The 24,270-nt window shown below is 35.7% G+C and overlaps 2 protein-coding genes across 7 annotated transcripts; one reads left to right on the top strand and one right to left on the bottom strand.

Moving 5' to 3' along the window:
• Positions 1-11,432: 11,432 nt before the first annotated feature.
• Positions 11,433-16,420, bottom strand: LOC140004110 (polyprenal reductase 2-like). Of its 5 annotated transcripts, none has more exons than XM_072074566.1 (7): positions 15,842-16,420; positions 14,624-14,973; positions 13,516-13,750; positions 12,337-12,435; positions 12,123-12,194; positions 11,819-11,935; positions 11,433-11,710 (listed from the first exon to the last, which is right to left on the bottom strand). In XM_072074566.1, exons 1-6 carry the CDS (start codon positions 15,998-16,000, stop codon positions 11,831-11,833), a joined length of 1,020 nt encoding a protein of 339 aa, XP_071930667.1. In that variant the 5' UTR covers positions 16,001-16,420; the 3' UTR covers positions 11,433-11,710; positions 11,819-11,830. The 5 variants fall into 5 exon arrangements, with proteins under 5 accessions (XP_071930667.1, XP_071930670.1, XP_071930668.1 ...); XM_072074569.1 differs by having other exon boundaries at positions 11,433-11,935; positions 15,842-16,021; positions 16,193-16,420; XM_072074567.1 differs by having other exon boundaries at positions 11,433-11,935; positions 15,842-16,018; positions 16,193-16,419.
• A 2,088-nt stretch (positions 16,421-18,508) lies between these two features.
• LOC140004109 (protein BASIC PENTACYSTEINE4-like) lies at positions 18,509-22,596 on the top strand. 2 transcript variants are annotated; one of them, XM_072074572.1, is made up of 4 exons: positions 18,509-18,797; positions 20,010-20,181; positions 20,961-21,118; positions 21,311-22,596. In XM_072074572.1, exons 3-4 carry the CDS (start codon positions 21,050-21,052, stop codon positions 22,178-22,180), a joined length of 939 nt encoding a protein of 312 aa, XP_071930673.1. In that variant the 5' UTR covers positions 18,509-18,797; positions 20,010-20,181; positions 20,961-21,049; the 3' UTR covers positions 22,181-22,596. The 2 variants fall into 2 exon arrangements, with proteins under 2 accessions (XP_071930673.1, XP_071930672.1); XM_072074571.1 differs by lacking the exon at positions 20,010-20,181 and having other exon boundaries at positions 18,510-18,797.
• The last annotated feature ends 1,674 nt before the right edge of the window (positions 22,597-24,270 follow it).

The following is a 24,270-nucleotide window of genomic DNA, read 5'->3' as shown; positions in this document are numbered from 1 at the left end:
AATCAATATTATTAATCATTTCGCTGGAAATCGTTCGGCACAATTTGTTTGACAAAGTAATATGCACTAATGGCAGAAAATATATTGAATATGTCACAGATATATTTGATTTAAAAAATCATATGATTTAACGAAGTTACAAAATATATAAAATTATACTATGAATCACTAATCATCAAATCTGACCAATTGAACGAACAGCTCCACACACACACACACATATATATATATATATATATATCGGTGCATGTATATTCCTTCAGATCTGCTATCCAACTGGTTCAATATCAAAACTGATATGAAGATATGATGAGAAGATCTAATAAATTTTAAATCTAACATATAGATCTGAAGAAATTCTTAGATCTGAAAAAATAAATAACAAACAAATAAAAACTAAACAAAACTCTCACCAGAATAGTCTAGAAGAGAAGAAAACTCTCACCAAAATAACCTAAATTTAAATGGTGTTTGAATTACAATTTTCTTTCAAAAAATTCTTACGTATTTTTCAATCACCGTTTTTATATCATGTACACCAAAATCATTACAGCACATTTTTTATAAAAACTTAAAAAAGATAGTAGTCTAAACTGGGCCTTACTGTCCAGTGAATTGAGCACCGGAATCCAGTCATATTTTCCAGGTGTAGACTGCCGATACGCTCTCTGGGAGTGATGATATGTCGGCGATATAAAGGACAAGGGTGCTCAAATTTTTGGAGTGGCGGCATCTAAATGGGATCACGGGTAAGTTGGCCATTGACGGATATGGATTCTGATTGGCAGCCACTCCAATGATGGATTCTAATTTCTGAGTTTGTGCCCGGCTGTTATTCCGCAGTTACTGGATTTAGGTGGGATCCACCGGATCCGACAGAGGATATGCTTATGCTTTGTTTCGAAGAAAAAAGAAACTGGTCGTGAAATCCGGATATAAAAGGGTCGGACCTTTTTCTGGATTCCCGACCGATTCTTCTGGTAAAAGTCCCATCGGATTCGATTCCGCTGATCCACGTGGCACCCTCACCTCTACTTCTAACTAACCCATAATGTATCCTTCTTCAAAAAATAAATCGTTCTTCAAAGGTAATAACTACACGCGCCACGTATAAATATTTGCCATCTATTTTATCTTAGGGTGAGAATCAGACAGTTGATCAGTGATTAAAAAAGGTTCTTGTTTTTCTGACATAAATCAAAGTCAATTTTATATTCACCCAATTGAAATCGGTAGATCGATTTCGTCGATTTGAAATTCGGTTATAAGCGTGCATTTTATTTTGGTTAACCGAAACTCAAATTGGAGTAACCTGTACTCATGTTAACCGTATTTTGATTGTAATTAGAACTTAGAAAAGGTGATGAGACCATAAAGTGTTCACAATAACATAGGCTCATTTGGAACCTAAGTTTTTTAAAAATTTGTTTAAAACTTTATTGTAGTATACGTGGAAGTTTTTGGAAAAATTTTTTATGATGAAAAACTTGTTTTTCCTTTTTCTTTATTTTCTTTTTCTTTTCTTTCCTCTCGTCTTCTTCTTTCTTTTCCTCCCCCCTCCCTCGCTACCTCTGCCTCCCCAGCAGCCATGGTACTTTCATTTTTTTTTCTTTTCTTTATTTTTCTCTTTATTTTTCTTTCTTTCCTCTCTTCTTCTTGTTCTTCCTTCCCTCTCCCTCTTCCCTCCCCCGCCACCTCTGCCCATGGTCCCAAATTTTTTTTCTTCTTTTTCTCTTCCCCACTTCTCCCTCTCTGCTCCCCTCTCCCCCTCTACTCTCTTTCACCCTCCCCCTATCCCCTCCCGAAGCCAAAGAACCAGCAAACTTCGTCATTCTTTTTTTTTTATTTTGCTTTTTCTCTCCCCCTCTTCTCCATCTCCCTTTTTGTGCAATAAGTTATTAGGTTGGGTTCGGGATTGTCGGCGAACGTTAGTTGCCGCAGGTTGCATCGGCGGTACGTGATTAGTGCCGAAGAGAGGGAAGTGCGCATGTTCTATGCAGCAGCGCAAGAGGTGGCGACAGTCGTGGCTGCTGTGGGTTGCGAGGGAGAGAGAGAGTAAGGAGGAAGCGACGGGTAGCACGCGGCGAGGGTTAGGCAGCGAGCGTTGGTGGCCGAGGGTTGGCGGTGATTGTTCAGCTTTGGTGGGGAGGGGAGGGGGAAGGGGAAAGGGAAAGGGAGATGGAGAAAGGAAAGAAAAAAAAAAGGATGGCCACCGCTGGAATAGGTGGCCAGCGGCGGAAGTAGTGGGCGGTGAAGAAGGTGTGGTGGATCGGGGTGGGGGAGAAAGAAGAAGAAAATAATATGTTTTTTGTGCATTAGATATTTTGAAATGTATAGGTTAAAAAATTTGATAAATTTTATTGGATTCTTGTAACAAAAATTATTAAAAAACTAATAGCAAACAAACTTGTTCCAAAACTAGGCTTCCAAACAGGCCCATAGGTATATGTACATAGATAGATAGATAGATACATATATATATATACACACACATAATATATCTATATATATTCTGTATGTATATATGTGTGTATTTACCTATATATGTATGTGTGTGTGTAATAAGTAAGAAAAAGAAATTTTAAATTCAGTTGTTTTGCTTAAAACCAAAATCGAAAACCCATAATTCCTTTTGAATCACATAATACTCCCTCCATTTTTTTATAACTGACGTTTAAGAAATTTGCTCTTAAGTACTTTTATCTGTCATTTTATTATTCCCATGCAGCATTAATTATTTTTTCACAATTTTACCCTTTTATCTCTCTTTTCATAATTGGTGGGAGTTAGTTTGCATTGCTTTTGGTCTAGTAAAACAGCACTATTTAATACTCCAGTGGGAGAAAACATGGATGAATGAGACAATTAATGAGGGTACAAAAGGAAAGTAGTGTATAGATTTAAACAATGAAAAACTTTTCTTAATTGGTGTGCAAAACCTTAAACGTCAGTTATAAAAAAAGGGAGGGAGTAGCTTTTAGAATTCAACTTTAACCAAAGCCGAATTGAAATGATGAAATCAATTCATCAATTTTAATTAAATTCTATTAACCAAATTTGTGCACGCCCTTACTTTTTCACATCATCCACAATAAGTAAAACATTATGTAAAGTAATTTGTGGGGTGGAATATAGCTGTATATTTTAGTGACTCAAACATTCCAAATACATGGATTAATATTTTTCCTCAAATACTCCTACCGTATTCTATTTCTTAAATTACCCCTAATCCTTTTTTCAAAATTTTTTTACTTTCCCATCCTCCCACACTCTTCCCACTCTCCACATATAAGCACAAAATTTAAAACTCTAACAGCCCTTCCTCTCCCTGATTCTATACCTATTAACTACCTAGTTAATCACTCTACTGATCATGCCGCCCAAATTACTAGTATTTGGAATGTTCATAGTTGCTTTTGCCATATATATTTACCAATTTGCTTTACATAAGGGGTTTGTTTGGATGCGATTTTATTTGTAAAAAATTATTTGATTGTATTATAAACATATTTTTTAATTATATTTTATTTTATAATCATTTTTTTATCTTATATACATTACATCACAAAAAGTGTTATAATTGTTAATTTGTTTCTATTGTTATTCTTATATGAGCTTTATGCTCTTAAATTTTACTTGTATTCGGATCATCTTAAAAATAAAAGCAGTATGTAAAACAATCGTTTCGCGTGCCGAAATAGGAAGGCCCAATCAAACACTGCTGTAAAGCCGATTTTGTGTCTTTATTGAATCCATTACCCAATAGTCCAATCAGAGCTCCCACCGTTTTACTATTTAGCTTGTCCTAAAAATAAACGCAGCATGAAAATCAATCGTTGCACGTGTATAGGGTTGCAAATGAATCGAGTCACTTGCGAGTTCAGTCTGACCAAGGTGAACTCTAACTCAAATTCGAGTTCAAAAATAATAAATTCGTTAGTTTTCGAGTCGGTTCGAACTCGATTATATATATATATAAATATATATTTTTTATTTTAATAGTAAAATTACATATATATTTCCAATGTTTTATTATTTTAAGAAATTTTATTATTTTATTTATTTATTAAATAAAATAATTATTTTTTTATCTTTTTTTAAACTCGAACTCGAATTTGAGTTGAGTTCGAGTTCTAACTTGACATTTTAAACTTATCAAATTCGAGCTCGAGTTCGAATATTGTAAAATTATGTTGAGACTAGATTCAATTAAATCAAAACTTGACTCGTTTGCATCCTAGCTCGAGTTTGAGTTTCGTAAAATTATGTTAGAATTCGGTTCGATTAAATCAAAACTCGACTCAAGACGACTCGTTTGCACTCCTACACATGCCACAATAGAAAGGCCCAATCAGACAATATTGTAAAGCCAATCTCGTGTCCTCTTTGAAACCGTTACCCAATAGTCCAATCAGAGCTGCCACGGTTTCACTCGTGCAACTTCAGCCAGTTTAAAGATTTATCCCAATTCCTCCCAAATTTTGAGATGGTATGGCGGAAAAAAGTTGTAGCCTTTATGTTTGAATAGTGATTTTTTTCGAATAAGTTCTTGAAAAAAATAATTGTAGCACTTCTTTAATATAATGTATGTGAGATAAAATGATTAAAAATGTCTTGATAATGTAAATAAATAAAATTGTATAAATAACTCACTCCCAGACGAACCTAGAATATTTCATACGCTGATAATAATGTAAAGCATTCTATACCACAACACTTTTAACATGATTTCCAAATTTTAGCATTTGTTTTTACACGTGTGACTTGTATCTTGATTCTAAAAAGGGGGGAAAAACTTTAAACCAAACAAAGATTAACTTTTATAAATTCTCATAATTATAAAGAAGCAATCCAAATACTTTGTATCTTCCACCAATGCTATCCTCATAGGCTAGATTTCCTACATTTCTTTATTTAGCGCATTCGCCCAAATTTTTTTTCTTGACTTCCTATGTGTTAACCTAATTTAATGTTTAAATAGTGACAGACAACAGGTAAATGACTCCAATGATCTCTAAATCTTGGCCAAAGTTTCTATTTAGTGTCTCAAATTTAAAACTATCCATTCGGTCCTTAAAATTCTCAATCTGGGTCTTAATGGTCTTTAAACCCAATTCAAGCTAAGATAAGTTTCATTTTACCCCACCAAAGTTTAATGGATGTCCTCCATTTGCCCCATTCCAAGTTTAAGAAACGGGTTTCCACTAAAATGTTTTGCATAAATACAATTGTTCACTAATTCAAAAATAATGAAAATTTATTCTTTTAACAAATTTAGTCAAACTTATACTATGTACTTGTGGGGATCGGTTAATCAAGTCAAATTCTAAGAACAAATTTAGTGAAAAAGGAATATATATATATATATATATATATGTAGATGTCATGTACCTGCAAAATAAACAAAAAAGAATGAAGAAACATTAAAAGTAAAATAATATGGAAAAAAAACTAATTGCACTCTTATTCTTTTGTTAGTTGTTTGTTGTCAAAATTTATCATATTCTAAATAATCTTGTGAAAAAGAGCAAAAAATACTTTCCTTTCTTTTAAAAAAAAATTTATAATTCATGTTGAAATTTTATATTCTTTTGAAGAGATTTAAAACTTGGGAAAAAAAGATACAAAGTCAGCAAACAATTTTAAAGGCAAAAGTAACGTTAAGACTTATTCTTTGTAAAAAAGTAGTGCTGTCATTTTTTAGTTCATATAAATCATAGGAAGGATAATGTGATTAATTTTAGCCAGCCAATTTATTTACAAAAAATAAAAATAAAAACAATTAAATATTTAATCAATAAAAATAGCTAATACTTACGCCTTGTTCTTGATCTTAGAAGGTGGAACCATGCATTGAATCAAACCTTAGGTTAGGGGGCAAAGTAAGAAACAACCATAATTGGATTTGGCTTGGAGGCTATTTAGAACCAAAATATATAAGTTTAGAAACTTGATAAACACTTAAAAAAGTTCAGGAATTAGATAGAATGTGAATCAAAGTTGAGGGACCGTTGGTGTCCTCATCCAAAACAACTATGATAAGATGATGGTAAGTTTGGGACCAAGCACACTTAAGCTTCCTCGTAAAATGCAGCTGGTAGGAAACCATGGCCACTGGACGTGGTCTCACATGGAGTTTGGATGTCGGAGATTAAACTCCAACAATCCAACACCATCCAGCATTCACTCTTGTTTTGTTTTGTTTAGCAGACACATTCATGTGCTGCGGACCAAGCAATCATGTTCGGCTGAATAAACTTAACAAATTTGTTGCTGATTGATCCACAAGCATCAAACTACGTTAAAAGTTTTGCTTATTCTGCGGCAACTTTAATAGTTAATCGTTACAATATCTTGAATACAGGGAGGCCAGATTCAGTCGAAAGATTTCTGTGCAATTGTGGGCTGACTTATCTGCACCATCCCTTGGCTTTTCGAAAGACACAGAGAAGCCTGCAAATTTTGGAATCAGATACTGTGTCCCAACACGAATGAATTGCTCAATACTCGGACATGGGGACTTGCCTACAAGATTCTCCCTCTCTTGTGACTTGTGAGTGGGCTCCTCCTGGAGGAATGTATATCCTCGACTTCGAGGGGAAGAAAAGAAAAAACCACAAGTACCCTAGTTTGGAAAGGAATTTTCTATCAAAAAAATCTCTACGTTTTCTGTAAACATATTTCCTGATCACCTTTTTACCTTACATAAATCAAATTGCTACAGTATATATATATTTTTTACAAAAACTCCAGAAAATTGCAATCCAAACACAAACCGCGTTTCTCATTAGTGTAGTGTTTTTTGTTTCTAATGTTGCACACGGGAGACATAAAATGAAAAAACAAAGTCGAATTTACATACTTTTTTGCTTTCATGGTTTTTTCATCCTTCTCATTTTTTTGAAATCAAATAGTCTTCGATCTGCATACATGGGCACGATTTGTTTGGATAGTAAATTATTTCTAAAAATTTATTTACTTGTATCATCAATATATTTTTCAATCAACATTTCTATCTTACACGTATCATATAAAAAAAAAATTACTGCAATACTTTTTTCAAAAAATGTTCACAAATAATCTATTATCCAAATACACAATTTCCCATTCCCAACTCCCAAATATGCTGTACTGAGCCAAAGAACACCCAAGTGGCAAGAACACCCAAGTGGCAAGAGCACAAGCAGCAGGGGTACAAACCGGGGTCCCATGCCAACGAATAATTTTCTCTCATTTTCTTGAGAACACTCAAGAATTCGGCAAATAAACCTAGATTTCCGAGCAACCCTCAAAAGCCTTCAACTTTTGAAGGCGTCCAGAAGACTTATCTACCCAACGAATAATTGATGAGGTCAGTTTGTTTGGTAGAATCTATAATCCGGTTTTTATTTAAAGTAAAAAAGGTCGAACCTTTAGAAAGGAGCTTTCAGTGGAATCACAGTATTGCAAAAGAGAATAAAACAAATCTCTATCTAAAATCATAAATTATTGGATACTTCCTCCATTTGGATTCACTTTAACTGTATCTTCTTTTCTTAACATATTCTATTGGTCTATCCTGAAAATAATTGCTGCAAGGCTCTCTAACGGGTACCATATATTTTATTAAAAGTTCAAAATGCAAAAACAGTTTTAGAAAATAATGTATTTTATTTTTGGATCTAACTGGTACTCTAAATATATATTATACGACAAGATAAGTTAATTTAAATACGTTAACAAGTGACCAATAGATGTTCGTAACAAAACTCTTTATTTTTTCTCCCTCAAGCGGGAGTTTGAGCATTGTTATTCCCTAAATAACTGTGTGGACCAGAAGGAAAGTCATAGAGCACTTTGCTTGTGGCTTTAGGGAATGTAGCAAGAGATGAAACATCGATATCATCACCACAAGCTTAAACGTTAATCTGCAAAAAAGGTACGCACTTTTGCAGCACGAAACAAGCAAATTAATGAGCTTTGCACTTTTCATATGTAGAAAAAGGATTCGTTTTCTTTTTGAGCAACTTTAGTAGAGGATTACGTTTTTTGGATTTCAATCACCAATCAAACACAAAAATGGGTCACTCCTTGAGACGTAATAAAGTTGTTAAGCTTTCAATAAAGTAGACTTAATTAAGGAAAGTAGTTAAATACAAGAGGTGATAATTATTAGTACTATTAGTATGTGTAATCACATGGTATCGTCGGTTAAGTGCGATTTTTTTAAAAAAAAAAATTATTAGGTTAGGTGCGATTTAAGTATGCTAAAGAGTTCTGAGTAAAAATCTATTAAAAAAAAAAAAGAAAAACTCAACAAAAAAAAGATACAAGAAATTAATAATATAGAAGTCTCTTTCTTTTTGTTAAAGTTCAGTATCACTAGTCACTGTATCAAACACTGAGCAAGGAATTAAGAAACCATAGAAAAGGACACGAGCTAGCATTATTTAATGGCCGCAAGGGAGGGGCGGTAGATAAGGGTTTAAATTTTCTTGGACTATAGATGAGGGTTCAAATCTCACCTGCAGCGAAAAAAATCTAAGAATTGTGTTAGAACACTCTCTTGATCTAGTTGGATTTGTATATCCAATAACCCCCTACCACAACCTCCTTAGCCTCTCCCTCCCCGAGTAGGTTATACAAATATATCGTTGCTAATAAAAAAAAAATTTTATTTAATGGGCAGATATAAGGGGCATGGCCTGCGGATTGAGTTATGACTTATGAGGCAACAATTAACGAGATCTGAATACAACACAAATTTTACGCAGCAAAGCACATGCAGCCAGGAAAGAACGTGGCATGGGCTCCAGTGTGACACCTGCGCCGAACCATGACCTAATTTTTTCTGGTAATCGATAACCAGGACCGTAACCTACCCCAGAAACACATCATCCAAGACGTTATTCCCCACCACCAATGTTCATTTATATGCCGCACCCTTGGCTATTAAATATTATCTGTTGAGATTCAATCTCCTTGCTTACGTTTAATTAATCTCTTTGGGTTACGTTTAATTTGCACTATGATAAAAGTTGGTTCTTTTTTTTTTTTTTTTTTTTGGATAAACGGGAGGTTTTAAATCCAAAATCTCTTACTTACAATTCCGTGATAAATTTGGCTTAGGCCTTGTTCTATAAAAACGCCTTCCAAATGTGTAATGCTTTCTCTTTTTTCCTGAAAAATTAACATGGGAGTATATGCCATGTTAGGTTACGAATTGGAAGAGATAGATCGAGGAAACATAGAGTCTTAGCGAATGATGGGAATCATATATTTGATGCTGCAGTTGGATTTGTGGATCCTTCATACGAGCCATAATGCAGTCTCCCGTCGTAAACATGCAATAATAGTAAGGTGAAGATACCATTAAAGATTGTAGAGTCCGATGGCAAAGGCCACGATTCTGTTCATCACCATTGAATCGACTCTGTAATTGTAGTTGATTATACGGCAAAACGTTGTAGTTTAAGACAATCTAATTTTAGGCTGTTGAATACAATTTGAAATGTTAACACGGTGAGAGTGCAAGAAATTGCAACTTTGTCTTGTTAGAATTGGAGTCTACGTCCTAATCATTCGGTACTCTGCCCATCAAGAAAAGTAACTGCTAATGTCTAAACCAAATTTCATTGACGTACCATAACAATGTTCTAAATTTCTCCCCACGCACCAAAATTTGTTGGCCACCGATTTGCGTTTTTCAGATAAAGCCTAATGCTGCTATGTTTGACCTAATCCATCTTTTCCGTCCATATTTTATCAGCAATGAGCAATTGTTATGCCGTTCTTTTACTAAGATAAGGCTAGGATTAAGTAGTCATACAATGCAATTGCAATGTGTCCGTCATCAAAAGCTACAAGTCTGTAGAGTTTAGGTTGGCCACGTCTGGCTGTAGCTTTATCATTATTATTGTTTCTCTTCTCGGCAAACACTAAGAATAGATGTATCATTCGGACACGTTTTCAGTTTTGTGCATTCCAGTAGTTTAATATCCTGACATTCGCACACCAAAAATAAAATAAAATGAAATAAATCTTAAATCGTACGTAGACGGCATTGATTGGAATGTATTAGAAGAAGTATAATAATAAGGAACCAACCTGACCTGGAAAGTGCTAGGAAGTAGCATGATCAAGTGAGTTGTAATACAACTTCACGTAGTTATGCGTGGCTTGCCACGTACATTGGAGAAGTCCAAGATAAGATACTCTAACTAAGGGTGCAATCGAGTGAGTGAGTTGAGTTCGAACAAGTTGAGCTCGGGTAGTGCACTGCTCAAATTCAATTTGAATTTAAAATTTTGGGTTTGAGTTTGAACTCAAGTTCGTCGAGATCTTGAGAGTCGAGATTGAAGTCAAACTTGAACTCGATTTTGTTTTGCTTTACTCGAGCTTGTCAAACTCTTTAAAGTTGAGCTCGAGGTCGATTTTGTTTTGTTTTGAGTTTGAGTTCGTGCAAATTGAGTTTAATTTGACCTCGATCGAGCCTAATCGAGTTTAGGAAATATAAATTTGTCTATTTTATATAATTTAAATAACGTTTAAAATAGACATTTCATACTAATAAATAATTTTTTTTAAAAAAATATATATATGTGTAAAACTCGATTAAACTCAATGAATTTTCGAGCTTTACATATTATACTCGAACTCGTCAAGCAGCTCGAGCTGCTTAAACTGAAAGTCGTACTCGCATTGACTGAGTTCGAGTTCAAATTTTGATCCACCATGCTGGCGAGCTACTTGATTGAGCTCGATCCATTTGCACCCCTAATTCAAATGGTTAATCAAACCTTGTGCATGCATGGTTGGTAAAGGACACAGCGGACATTTTCTTAACTTAGGCGGACTTAGGCGGAGCTAGAACCAGGTATAATTAAAAGGAAGAAATTGATATCGGCCAACCGGTGAAGGTTCACGCCCAGTAGCCAACAGAAAGCCTAGTCCACTAATTTCCGGTGGAAGTTACCGGGTACCTAAGGTTAATTAGCAGCAACGCCGAAGCCTTCAAGGAGTTGGTGGTGACTAGTGATAAGGAGTAGAAATGGACATATGCCCGCATCTAGAGCCCCCAGCGACCGTTAGCTATGAAACAAATGTTCCTTGAGGTGAAGATGATTATTTTAACATTCAGGATAATATTACGTAATAATACATGTATGTTAATTATTTCAATTAGAAATTAAATAGTGAATTTGAGCACCTATAAAGCCGCGTTTGGGGTGTTAAATAGGGAAACAAAGAATTCCTGTATCACATCGGTTGGAAATTTTTCACGATCAAAACAAGCTTTCACATCTTCGCCCAACTGCAATGCCACGTCGAGCTGACCAATAGCAACTTGCAGGCTATACAATTAGGATAACAATGGATGGGAGTAGTAGCCACTCTTAAACGGCCAATGGTTGTATCACCAGGTACTAGTGCTAACCTCCACTGTTGTGAACTGCACAATCCAAATCTAGAGTGTCTGCACATCTCATTTCATAATGCACAATAGAACAATGCTCCAACTAGAAATGTTTCCAGTGATTCAAATGGTGGGTACAAAGCACAAGAAGCCGCTACATATAATAAGAAGCTTACTTATACATACACCAGCTGGACTCTATATGCTGAACCAGCTAACCATCTTCACTGCTGTTACAGAGAGTAACATAAAAATTGTCCGATCATGTCACTAGAGAGAATCGAGCTATTCTATCTTCCTAAATCCGATCCTTAACTGAACAGAAAAGAGCACCGGCCACTCATGTCTCAAATGCAAGAGATAGTTCTTCCTTGGCCAAAAATGCCAAGTAGTTGAGCCCAATAAATGGAATCTAAAATGTACCTTGAGAGCGCCTCAATAAAATGATGGAATTATGGCAAAACGCTCTCTAGGGTAGTTGTCAAACTTTCTCAGATACCACCTGTGTGTTTCAGCGGCTGCAAAAACAAGATTCGCCACCTGCAACAATTATATGGCAGATAAAAGGGATGTAGACTATAACAAAGAATGCTGGTTGAAAGAAGTTCCCATAACCAAGCATAGAGGTGATTGATTAATAGATTTTCAGAAAAGGAGGGGAAAATCAGGCCTAAATGAAACTAGGAAAAAGAAAAAAAAAAATGAGATAAAGCCTGAGAACCCATACGACAAATCCAAAAAGCAACCATAGCGTAATGTCTGAACATCCACCAGCAACCAGAAGACCACCATATATTACCTTCATGATCACAAGAATTCAAAATGTAAATTGATTTTGCCCACCAGAGCAAGACAAGAATGCCAATGCACCAACAAGCCAAAAAAAAAAAAACAGTTGTGCAAGATATGAAACAATGTACAGTAAAGGAAAAGAGGCATACAATCTCAGCCAGATAATGAGGGCTTGAAACATATTTGAACCAATCACCATAAGGAATTATGTAGTCCTCAATCTGCTCTGAGTTATCCCGCACTAAACCCTGGTTTCAAAACAAAGTTATGTGGCATGTTTGACAATCCATTACAAACATGTACCTAAATATGAAAAATTAAGCATCGTTAATCAATGTAGAACCTTAGGTGTCTATTTATGCTCCCAGAAGTCCAAGCAACACATCATAAATAACTAAGAAGAAACCCGTTCAAAGAGAGACATGCTGCAGGATCAGGAAAATGTTGAATATACGCAGCTTTGCACTTGCATGTTCTAATGGTTTATTCATATGTTAAACCCTTGTGAACCAACATGGACAGAGGACAAACTCACCCTCAGACAAACACACGACACTCGTAAATTAAAGCAATCTGCCATGAGAAAATTTCTCAAAGTACATTACACGAATTTTAATGCATTTGAAGTAAAAGTACCATTTCAAGTTAAGGCACTGTATCATTATTTGACATAATAGCATCTTAATAGTAACTTAAGTAGTACCCAACTAATAAAAAGACCAAATACCCTTTCTACTGTTAGACAAAACAATTGTGTAAACTTAACTTGAAAAAGTACTTTCTTAGCCTTCAAAGTTCAAAGAGCATTTTACTTCAGAGGCATGCACATTAATACACTAAAGCATTTCTCTCCTCCATGGATACGGCAAAATGACATGCCAAAATATATTTGGTGATTTGGTAGTTAAGATTTGTTACAAGACCCAGAACTTTTCAAATTAACATGACCACGTTGCATATTCTTCTACCAGTCAAAATTGCTAAAATTGCCATAAAGAGCAGATACAGAGATAAAGGATATAAGCAATAAAATAAGATTATTTGGCCAAATATCCTATTCTTGATGTTTGACAAGGAGCTGCATAGGGGAAAAACACATAAAAAGAAATACTATGAAGCCAAATCATAATGGTCATAATCTTCTAGATCCAGTTGTTACCATAATACTATAACTATATAAGGAGGGGGGGGGGAACCAGAGATGCTTAAAAATGAAGCTACATGTTTGATACAATATCAGAAAAGTGATCTGGAACTCGCCTTGACCTCATCTATAACTTTACTAACTATTTGTAGGAACGCCCAACAATAATAACAAAATTTCTTACAAGAATCGCATGACAGCGGTGCTGATGAACCGAACCCCAAAGGAAAATAGCTGCACCTAACCAAGCATGCCATTTAAGTTTTAAGAGAGGGCCGACAAATCCCCACCAACTATATTCACCGAATTGCATGCGGTCCTTCCCTTTAACTATTAGTTCTTGAATCAGATTTGAGGCAAATAGGAATACCTCTGACACGTAATTACAGCAAAGTGACAATGGCGCTGCTGTATAGAAACTAGTATCAGAAAGACAACTAATCAGGAAAAAGTCCAAGGGGTCTGCATATAGTACAACTGTTAACATATTGTTGAAAAAATAAGCAATCTGAAAGAGAAGTCTGATTACTTCACAATAACATCTTTGCAAAGAAAACTAGGGATAGGCTATTTATTGCATTTTGTAGGCTGATTGCAAGTTGACAAAGAAATTGGTCATAACAATTAATTATTTGATTATTGGAAAATAATAGCTGTACAATCTAGGACTACACGACTAGTTATCTTGTGATGCCTTTGAACTCCATATACTAAAATTATAACCTTCCATGTTGTTCATGAATGATCTCACGATATTACTTTCATCTAGTTTTACCTCTTACTATTAGCATTTAGCTTGTTTCCAGCCCTATGCAATTTTCAGTGAGTTTTAGAGGAAGTATAAATGATAATGACTGAGTTTCTAGAGGAATTTAGAAGTTCAAAGAATTTTTGGCTGATACCATGAGATATCAGAAATAATCACTTTAATAGACTTTATCATGCATTTTAAGACATGAAATCAATAGAACACTTCAATGGTCTTAGGAACTAAAATATTAATGACCGCTGTTTTATTTAATGAAATTATTGAACAAAATAATGTTCAAATGTTAACTTCCAAGTTGCAAATGGTAAATATCATGGAAATAACGTCAATCATGTTTCTTTAGATGTACCACCTCCTTGAGCCCCACAAGTATATAAAAAGGAAAAAAAAATTTGAGTGTTAATTCTTACTACTCAGCAGAAGCAAAGGACCACAAGCACAGACTCAAAACCAAAGAAAGATCTTTGACCACTTACCTATTTATTGAATAATCATGAGAAAAGGAAAAAATGTCAATACTTACAATAGGCCTGTGAAATAACCAAAAATGTGCATCCGAGCTGAAGGACTGTACTTAAAGACATATATCGTTTCATAAAGGCGTCTCAGCACTTGAGCTTCCATTAACAAAAGCAGAAAAATAGATACCCAACATCTGTATCTCTGTTCTATCTTCATCGAAGGAGATCCATGCAACCAAAAGCTATGTGAACCCCCAGTGAGATAGCTGGTAATACTAGAAAAGTGCAGTGGCTGGGAGACCAATAGTGCCATATTGTATGCGTAAAGCCATGTTGCTAACAGCAAGAACGTTGTCCAAATAACAGCCAATGCATAAAAGTGACAGAAGAACTTCTGCGGGACAGTGAATTTCTGTACATGTATAACATCTAAGTTCAATTACACAAGAATTTCTTATTGTGTAAACTTACGATTTCCAAAAAGAATCCATCAACTGAAACAGAAACTAAAGGTACTTGAAAAAAAAAAACAGAAACTTCCAAGTCGAGTCCATTATGACGTAATCAAAGTTAAAGCCAATAGATCATAAAAAGCTCAGAACTCAAAGCAATTATAAATGCTAAGAAAATGTGACTTGAAATGAAATGTCATCATTCACATTCTACCTGAGATGTAAAGGCCTTAATCATTGACCAATGGAAGCAATGTAAAAGAAGATAGTTAGATGACTTAAAACACACCGGCTGCATCAAACAGTAGTGTGAAGGAATGAATAATCGCATGCAGTGGTCAAGTAATCAAGGAATAGCACGTGTCAGATAGCATCATCTTAACATGCTATCATACACTCAAAATAACAACCGTAAAGTAGCTAATGGCTCTATCTGTGCATTTATAAGAAAATGACCTACGATGGTTGATCTTGACTATTCATTCTAAAAAAGATTCTAACTTGACCTTGAATTACACTCTACATGATCACTCTGAATTTATAAGCCAATGTCATCCATTCTCTCTCGAGAAAAATAAAATATCATGGCTTTTCTAACAACAAGAAACACCAGCCATGGCCAAAACCATACAAGCATTAGAGTAGGAAAGCTCGATGGAACTCAGTTCCTCAAATGCATATGAAGAAGATGCTACAGCACCTGGCGCATGATCGAATAATTCATCAAAACAGCAGCATTACTACAACAATAAAACAGAAAGAAATTCAGGGATTTAGTTATCAATCAATCGTACATGCGTGGGTCGATACAGAAGTATAATGACTTACTCTAGAAGATGATTGCTGCATAGTCTTGCCTCGCCTGGCAAACCCCAGCAAGAAATCGTGAAACCAATTGAGCTTAGAGCAGGGTATAGAAGCTACCAGAATTGGCAAAGTCCCTGCAATCCATGCTACTCTCAGCAACGTAACCAGCCCCATCTCCATTTTCCTTAAAACCCAAGTCTTCTTATCAGAGTTTTATCGATGGCAGGTCGAACAATTATCAGGATGATCGTCCACAGGATTGGAGAAGCATATATGAACGGTTATTTGCACATTTATTGGGGAAAGAAAGAAAGAACGGTAAATTCAATGCTGTCACGGGAAAAACAAGTAGTAGGATATAGGGGATCTTACAGGAATTGGATACTAAGCGTGGCGTGAAGGGTTGGAGACTGAAGAAACCGTGAAAAGAGAGACTGGATAACTTCTGATGGCCGAGGGGTTTAGCGTTCGTGGCTTCTGGAGAATTTTGGTTTAAAGCCTATAAAAGGCACCAAGTCGCCTTGAGGTTTTGGTGCCATTTGCATTTTTTCTGCAGTGTTGCTTTTATTGCACCTTACCCTTCTCTTGACTCCATCAAGTCACATACTCACATCTAAGTGTGGCAATGGGGCGGGGGGACCCCTCCCATCCCGGCCCAGTCGCCTACCGACCGCTTCCCTGCGGGGATCGTGGGATTAAAAAAATTTTATTATAATTAAATTATAGTAAATAATCAAGTACTAAAATATCAATACATCACTAAATTATTATTCACTGTAACTTCATAATTGAAACTCATAAAAATAATTAAATAAAAGTTATTTGAATACAATCTAATATAATAAAATAAATATAATTACAATAATCAAATTTTCACTTTTGATATAAATACAATCACTAAATTATTATTGTGTTTTTTAAAAACAAAAGTGTTATTGTATTAAATGTAGTTAGGAATTTAATATAGATGTATTAATAAATTTAGTATAAATGATTAATAATTTTTATCAATAGACATGTATAATTAGTAGTAAAATTGATAATATCAATTATATTACATACACTAATATACATTAAATGATACATATTATAACTTATTAAATTAAATATTATATATATATAATTATGTATATATGTATATCTTTTTTTCAAACGGGTGGCAAGGAGGGGGATGGGGCGAGGGTCTATTTCTAAACGAGGGGAAAAAATTCTCCCCCCTCCCCCGCCCAATAGTCCCCCACGGCATCTGCCCCTATTGCCATCCTTAATCATATTAGCTTTTTGCCGTTAAAAAATCTCGGATGTTTCAGTTAAACCGTTATCTCGATTTTCCTACATGCTTCTCGTGTCACTCATATAAGGCAATGCAATTTCCTTTTTTCTTTTGGGGAAATCAAGAATTAATCCCAAAAAAATCTCACCATGTTAATTAAGTTCGAAGTTTTGCTATTATTAAAAATATTCCTCGTTAAATTTAGATTAAAAAGTTAAGGTGAGATACAAATAAGGTAAAATTATCTCTCATACACATGTCATGTACCCTTAAAAATTTTGCAGCTTTTTTTTGGTTAAAATTACAAGGTATTCTTTTTTGTAATTATTTTATGATTTTTTTTTGTATATGAAATGATTTTATTTTGAATTCTATAATAGATTTTATAACATGTGATTTTTTTTAAGTGGTTGGATCCTATTTTTTAGGTCATTCTCCAAAAACAAATTAAAAAAAAAGGAATCTTCTTTACAAGTATTATTTCTATTAAATATTATTTTAAAGTCATTAACGTTCCGAAAATATTGCTTCAGAGCTCAGAGAGATGGCCTAATCCTGAAGAAGAGTTTTGGGCTATTTCTATTTCGTACATTCTACTGTGGTTCAGGTCCGAAAGTGGCCAAGCCCAGAAGGAAATTTGGGAAGGCAAACTAACTTCCCTGTGGTACAAATTTTTGAAGGTTTAGTCATTAATAATGCAAATAATATGAAATCAATGTTGCCTTTGAGCCTTTCATTCCCATTTGTATTTGTAAGCACGGAAAATTTTACACATTTAGCTATATGAATACAATATGATTCTGAATGATTTCATTATGAATTAATCTTTCATACGTCAATATTGGATGAATGATAATTATGCAAATTTTGAATTTAAAATCCAATTTTTTGCACGTGTATCATTGATTCACCAATGATAATATATATATATATGTATATAGTCAGTATGTATAAGATTTACTCCTTTATTATTGCCCAATTTTGTAGTGTGTGTGATAATTGAGTTATATTCAATTTCAAATGTAAACTAACTTGGTTTACAACTAAAGCTAGTGTTGGAAAAATAGAAATTTTATCATATTAAAGCAAATTTATGGGTGTCTTTAAAGATACCTAATTCATTTGGAAAATGACAACTAACAATTTACAACATGACTAGACAAATTTTTGACAATTCTAGGAAACAAAAAACACACTTAAAAACGTTAATGATCCCATTGAACTTTTCCAATAACAAATTGGTTAGAGTCAAATATTTTTATCAACTAATAAAAACATCACATGGACGGTTTATAATGCATGTATTATTAGGACATAGGCCGCTTAAACTCCAAATTACGTTAATGAACCAAATTTATACATAGGAGTGGGTTAAATATGATAGTGTAATACAGAAAGGAATTAGGCAAAAATTGGGTATGGTAGAAAGAATTCGGGGGCGGGTGTGGAAAGTGGAATATTTGTGAAAATGAGAGAAGAGAAGGAAAAGAAAAAGAAAAGAAAAAAAGAAAAAAGAAAAAAGGGCAGATCTCTCTTAAGATATACTAGAGTAGTACTACCAGTAAGCTAATTTGAGTGCTGAAATAGGAGGAATAGGAGGTTGAGAAGGGTTAACAGCTTTGAGGGCAGAACCGTTTGGATCACAGTCCCCCCAGATTCTCCACGACCACCACCACCTCCTCCTCCTCCTCCTATCCTTCTTCTGTAAGTTTGTCCAATTCCGCCTTCTTTCTCAAGCTCTTTTCCTCCGCCGCGGTCACAATTTCTTTTTTCTCTTCAATCTTCATATATGCAGGGACCCACGCATATTAGAACGTTTTATCTTGGTCTGTCGAGTATCGGTCGTCTTTGATTGCTTAAAACCCTACTTTCGACTGTCTTTTCAACTCCTCATACGTCATCAAATATTCTTCTAATTAGTTTTTTTTTTTTTTTTTAGTTTACTATACCAGACGGAGGAAAGCCTTGCCATTGTCATTTGTTAATTGCATTCGTTTGTTTTGTTTCATAGATTTTTATTCATCGATTTTTTTTTGTTAGCCGGCACTATTTGTTTTTTGCCTTTTGTCTGGTTGTGTTCTTGCAAGGAAAGACATTTAAGTAGTGATGATGATGAGTTGATGGGTAAATAAATGATTTTCGTTCAACATTGTCTTTTTTACTTTGCATTGTGTAGGTGCGTATTTCGTAATCATTCTCTTCGGGCTAATATCTGGCAGAATAATGAAAGAAGCAATGAGGTCTTTACACCTTCACGTTACAGAAAACTTTGAATCCCAAAATAAAGATGAATTTCTGGAACATATGTGTGCCACATTCTAAGATGGAAGACAAAATTTATCAGACAAAAAACAATTAAATGTAAAAGTAAGCATGTGGCAGTTAATATACTTTTCGTTACAGGAACAAATGAAAAAGATTGACAAATGGCACGATTCTTTATTTACATGATATGTGATTGTTGATGTGATCGGTCGCGGATGTGTATTTTTATGTATGTCTGCTACGCTAAATCATAGTTCACAGGTTCCAAAAGGTTGGCTCAGTGGTTAGTTGAGATTAGGAAGTTAATTATTTATTTTTGATTCAGCAAAAATTCAAGGGAAAGCAGGAGTCCAATTTCTGTTATTAAAATTGGGGAGAAAAAAGAATCAGAACGTTAATTCAAATCTAGCAAGTTGGAACTTGAGAGTCTGTATTCATCTTTACAACATTCTCTGTCTTCCTTAGGCTTATTTCTTTGATTAGTTCTACAGAAACTCCATGAAACATGTTTTGGAAGTTCAGGCTCTAATTAGAATGTATGAGTTACACGTACTGGGCTAAACTGTGAACACTTTAGTAATGTTCTTTCAGATGCATGCCCTTAACATTTTACTCTTTGAGATACATGAACTGAACTTTGCTTTTCTACAGTGATTGTCTGCTGCTGAAGTTTAGTGTTATCTCTGTCACGAGGGTTAATGTAGCTGCACAATACCTTGTATCCTGGCTTAATGTTCTAAACAAACTGTATCTGGTGACATTATTTTGGACTGAACCATAGATTCTGGTTATCTCTTCATGGCCTCAACTGCTATCTTAACTTGTAAGTACGGCCATTAATAATTCAATTCCGTGATTAGCAATGTACATTGTCTGCATTGATCATGTGAGTCCCATTTTAGAAATTTAAGCATTTTCAAAAAAAGAAAAAGAAAAAGAAAAAGTTCTGGTTTGTTTCAGTCTGGTGTCAAGGATTATGCCTATAGTTCTGACATTTTCTTTCCTGTGCCTTAGATTTATCTAGCCAGTTTTGTCTGACACCTGCATCTGGTCAAGTAAAATGTACTCAGGGAATTTAGTTTGAACTAACACTTTAGTGGCATCATATTGAACTTCTCTATCTAATTGATACTGCCAACATATACAATTTTTTGGTTTTTCCTGTAGCTGAGTATTAATACAAGTGCCTTGACATTGTCTACCTGGTTCCAATACAACAAAAATCTGCAGTCATTTTGGTTTTCAGAACTTTTCCTTCTATGCTTGATAGGCTTAAGAATGGTGGTGGTTTTGAAAGTTGCTAAAATATGTGTATTTTATTGTAGAACACTTTCAAAGGAACTTATCTTGATGGCTGATCTAACAGGAATATTCCATTTACTTTGATGCTATTCTTTGTTTTTGGCCCACTGTCTTAACTTCTTTTCACACTTGCTGCTTTTCACTTTCCAGAAAAAGGAAAAAGAGATACATCAAAAGGGCTAAATAAGATATCCATAATTAGCATGGAGTGATTGTAACTTGGTAATACAACAGAAATGGTTTTTTTACATTGGTTATTTTGGCAGTTCTCATGATATGCTTGACTTTCCATGTGTGCAGGATAACTTTTAAATGAAGAACTATATAAATATGTGTTGCAGAGTCATTTTGTTTTAAAGCATCTGGAGTTCTGCCTTTTGACTGGAACAATGGATGATGGTGGGCAAAGAGAAAGCAGGAGACAGAGGACAGATTACTACAAAGGGGCTCACTCTCCGGTAAGTGATTATTGTTTGACATTATCTTTTTCCTGTCTCCATTGGTGTGTGAAAGGAAAAAAAATGGAATAAAAAAAGAAAAAAGACTAGTATTCAAATAGCAATAGCCTTTCAGGTTGATGTCAGCCTTTATGGAGGCATCCCTGCTGAATACTGCTTGTAGTTTCCTGCAATTTTCTTTCACTGGTGCAGTGGAATGGAATCCCGCATTATCAGATTAAGGAACAAAATGCTTTCTTTATGAATACAAAGATCAACATGCTGTTAGCTGAAAGGGATGCTGCAATTGAAGAGAGGGATAGGGCACTGTCTGAAAAGAGGGCAGCGTTAGATGAGCGGGATTCAGCAATCCAGCAGCGAGACACGGCTATTAGTGAGCGTGACCATGCCCTACGAGAACGTGACAATGCCATTGCTGCCCTCCAGTTTCAAGAAAGTACTATGAATGGTGCATTAGGTTGTGGCACTCAGCATGGAATGAAGCGCTTCAACCAGCATAGAAGTCCTCATGCCAATAGTGCTCAATCTGCCAACAAGACAAGGGAAGGGCCCATTACCGAAGCCTTTCCTATAACAGCAATTTCATCTGAAGCTGCCAGGTCGCACCAAGCAAAACGAACAAAAGTGAACAATGTAATCCCAGCAAAGTCAAAGTCAGCTAAGAAGGCTAAGGTCGGTGAGGATCTGAATAGACATGTCACAACTGATGGGTCAAAGGCTGAGTGGGATGCTCAGGATCTTAGTTCTCTCAACCAGATAAGTTTTGATGAGACTCGAATGCCAATACCTGTTTGCACGTGTACTGGTGTAGCCAGGCAGTGTTACAAATGGGGAAATGGGGGCTGGCAGTCATCTTGTTGCACAACCTCCTTATCAGTGTATCCACTTCCGCAAATACCAAACAAACGGCATGCTCGGATGGGTGGGAGGAAGATGAGTGGAAGCGTTTTTAGTCGGTTGCTTACTAGACTAGCAGCAGGTGGTCATGATCTGTCAATTGCTCTTGATCTTAAAAACTACTGGGCTAAGCATGGTACAAATCGCTACATTACAATTAAATGATTGTTATCGGTGGTTGATATTGACAGTGTATAATGCTCTGTTAAGAGCTTCGGGCTCTGAAGTTTTCTAAAATTTTTAATTTGTCAATGGTGGGTTGAAAGCATGGAAGATCTGTTTAAGTGTTCCAGCTGGTTTGGTTAATGCTTTTGGTTCGTGTAAAGCTAACCCTGCAAAAGTGGAATATTGCCGACTGCTTGAACAGAACAGACTCGTACTGATCTATAGTTGCGGTGGATGTATATTGGTTCTTGAGCAGTGTTGCACTTGGCTTCAAGACTCACAGTTGGACTGGGATCGCAATTGGGATGCTTCTTTAGCTTAATTCCTGTAGTCGAAAATCGTATGAACACTCTTTTATTTGCGACGTGGTCGTTGACTAGAGAAGTTTTTCGATACATAAAGAGATTTCAATTGAATTTGTTACTGTGACACAACCACAAAACTAGAATCAAGAATCCCTTGGTAGGTCGAAATTTATGTTCTAACCATCTCACTAGGCATTGGCATAATAATCCAATAGACTTACCATGCCTGTCACCACGAACACGAAGAGATCAGCAAGGATAATCTACCTGCGTGCTCCTCATTTCGGCATTCCCCAGTCTCACGTGTGCCCATTTCTAGTCTCAGCAGTTGTCGTCTCAAATAAAGGTCAGGTCAAGCAAAGAAATCTCGGCGAGTCACTGATAACTCGGACCTAAGTTGCATACAGATCATGAGGAATTGCCTGGAAGACTGGCGGATGCTCGGAAATCGAATGAAGGAGCCGCATCTCTTTACCATCATACGTCTCTTTCCAGCTCCGATCTATCCAATCATGGAGAGGTTTTGGACAAAGTAGCAAAACTCAACTCAACATCTTGCAATTATCCATTGCTCTCCGTGACTTTGAGCAAAGGCAGAATGTACGTACGACAAGTGTTTGATGCTCTTGGACTTGGTAAATTTGAGTTCAAGGCCATGCTCTGCGAAAATTTACCTTTTCTTCTTTTTTTCTCTTGGTGAAAATTTGCCTGTCTCGTTAATTTGTAGGACTGTTTCCTAAGAAGTGTTATCTCATCCTCAATTTAAGAAGTGTTATCCCATCCCCGATTTGAGCTACTGCTCTCTAACTCCAATAGGACTAATCGGTTACACGAATGCTTGCAGGAATCTTCTTGTTATCTTTCTTTCGCATTTCTAGTAAATTAAATAAGAAACATGAACATTTTCGTATCCTCCCATCAAAAACTACTAATGTCGTATTTTGATTGCAAGTCCGAACTGCCAGATTCGTAATTTTTTATCTTTAGAATTTTTAAGCGGGGGGAAAATCTGGGAGAAACTCCTGCTTCTTAAATTGCTTGTAACAGAGGAGTAATATAATTATATGCATCTATAATTAGCGCCTTTTCCCCGCCTCCTTCAAAGGTTACATCTAATGAGTTAGTCGGCATTAAGAAGGCCCAATCAAGTTCAAGATACCCTGATATGGCGTTGGAACAATCAGATATCATATTCTGCGTGGGGGAGATTGACAATAGGAAGAAGACTTGGTGGTCGCTCTAGCTCCCAGAATCCAACATCAAACCCCACCACCATAGCTGGTTTACTTTTTACCCGCTTCAAGTGCCACAGCGCTATGAGAAATGAGCCCGGGTGGTAGACTGGGGCAACATTTTAGACTCGCGACCCACAAAACTCCTTTCTCCGTCAATTCTGCTCATGCCCGTCCGCAAGCTAGAAATCGGAGGTTAGAAAAGGGCGGCCAAGGAAAAGATAGAAACTCTTGACAAATATTCTTTTCGAGTCTAGTCAATTGATTGTGGATGGCAGACCAAATTCCACCAAATTTGCGGGGAAGAAGTGAAGAACGAGTTTAACTTGTAGTAAACGTGTTAATACAAAATCTGCATGGCCGCAAACATTGACCATTAATAGGACAAGAAACTGCGCCTATTGCGTCCTTGGAACTCTCGCATGGGTCTGGGACTGGGACCGGGACCATAACCAATGTTTAATTAGGGTTAGGCGATGCAATAGTCTTCAGCTGTCTCCCATCATTCTCGGGAATTTAAGGCTTGTAATTTAGTTCTCATGCATGCAAAACA

This window comes from Coffea arabica, chromosome 2c (assembly GCF_036785885.1).
Source record: "Coffea arabica cultivar ET-39 chromosome 2c, Coffea Arabica ET-39 HiFi, whole genome shotgun sequence".
Taxonomy (NCBI): Eukaryota; Viridiplantae; Streptophyta; class Magnoliopsida; order Gentianales; family Rubiaceae; genus Coffea; species Coffea arabica.
The sequence above is the reverse complement of the archived record's forward strand: the minus strand, read 5'-3'. Positions and strand labels throughout refer to the sequence as shown.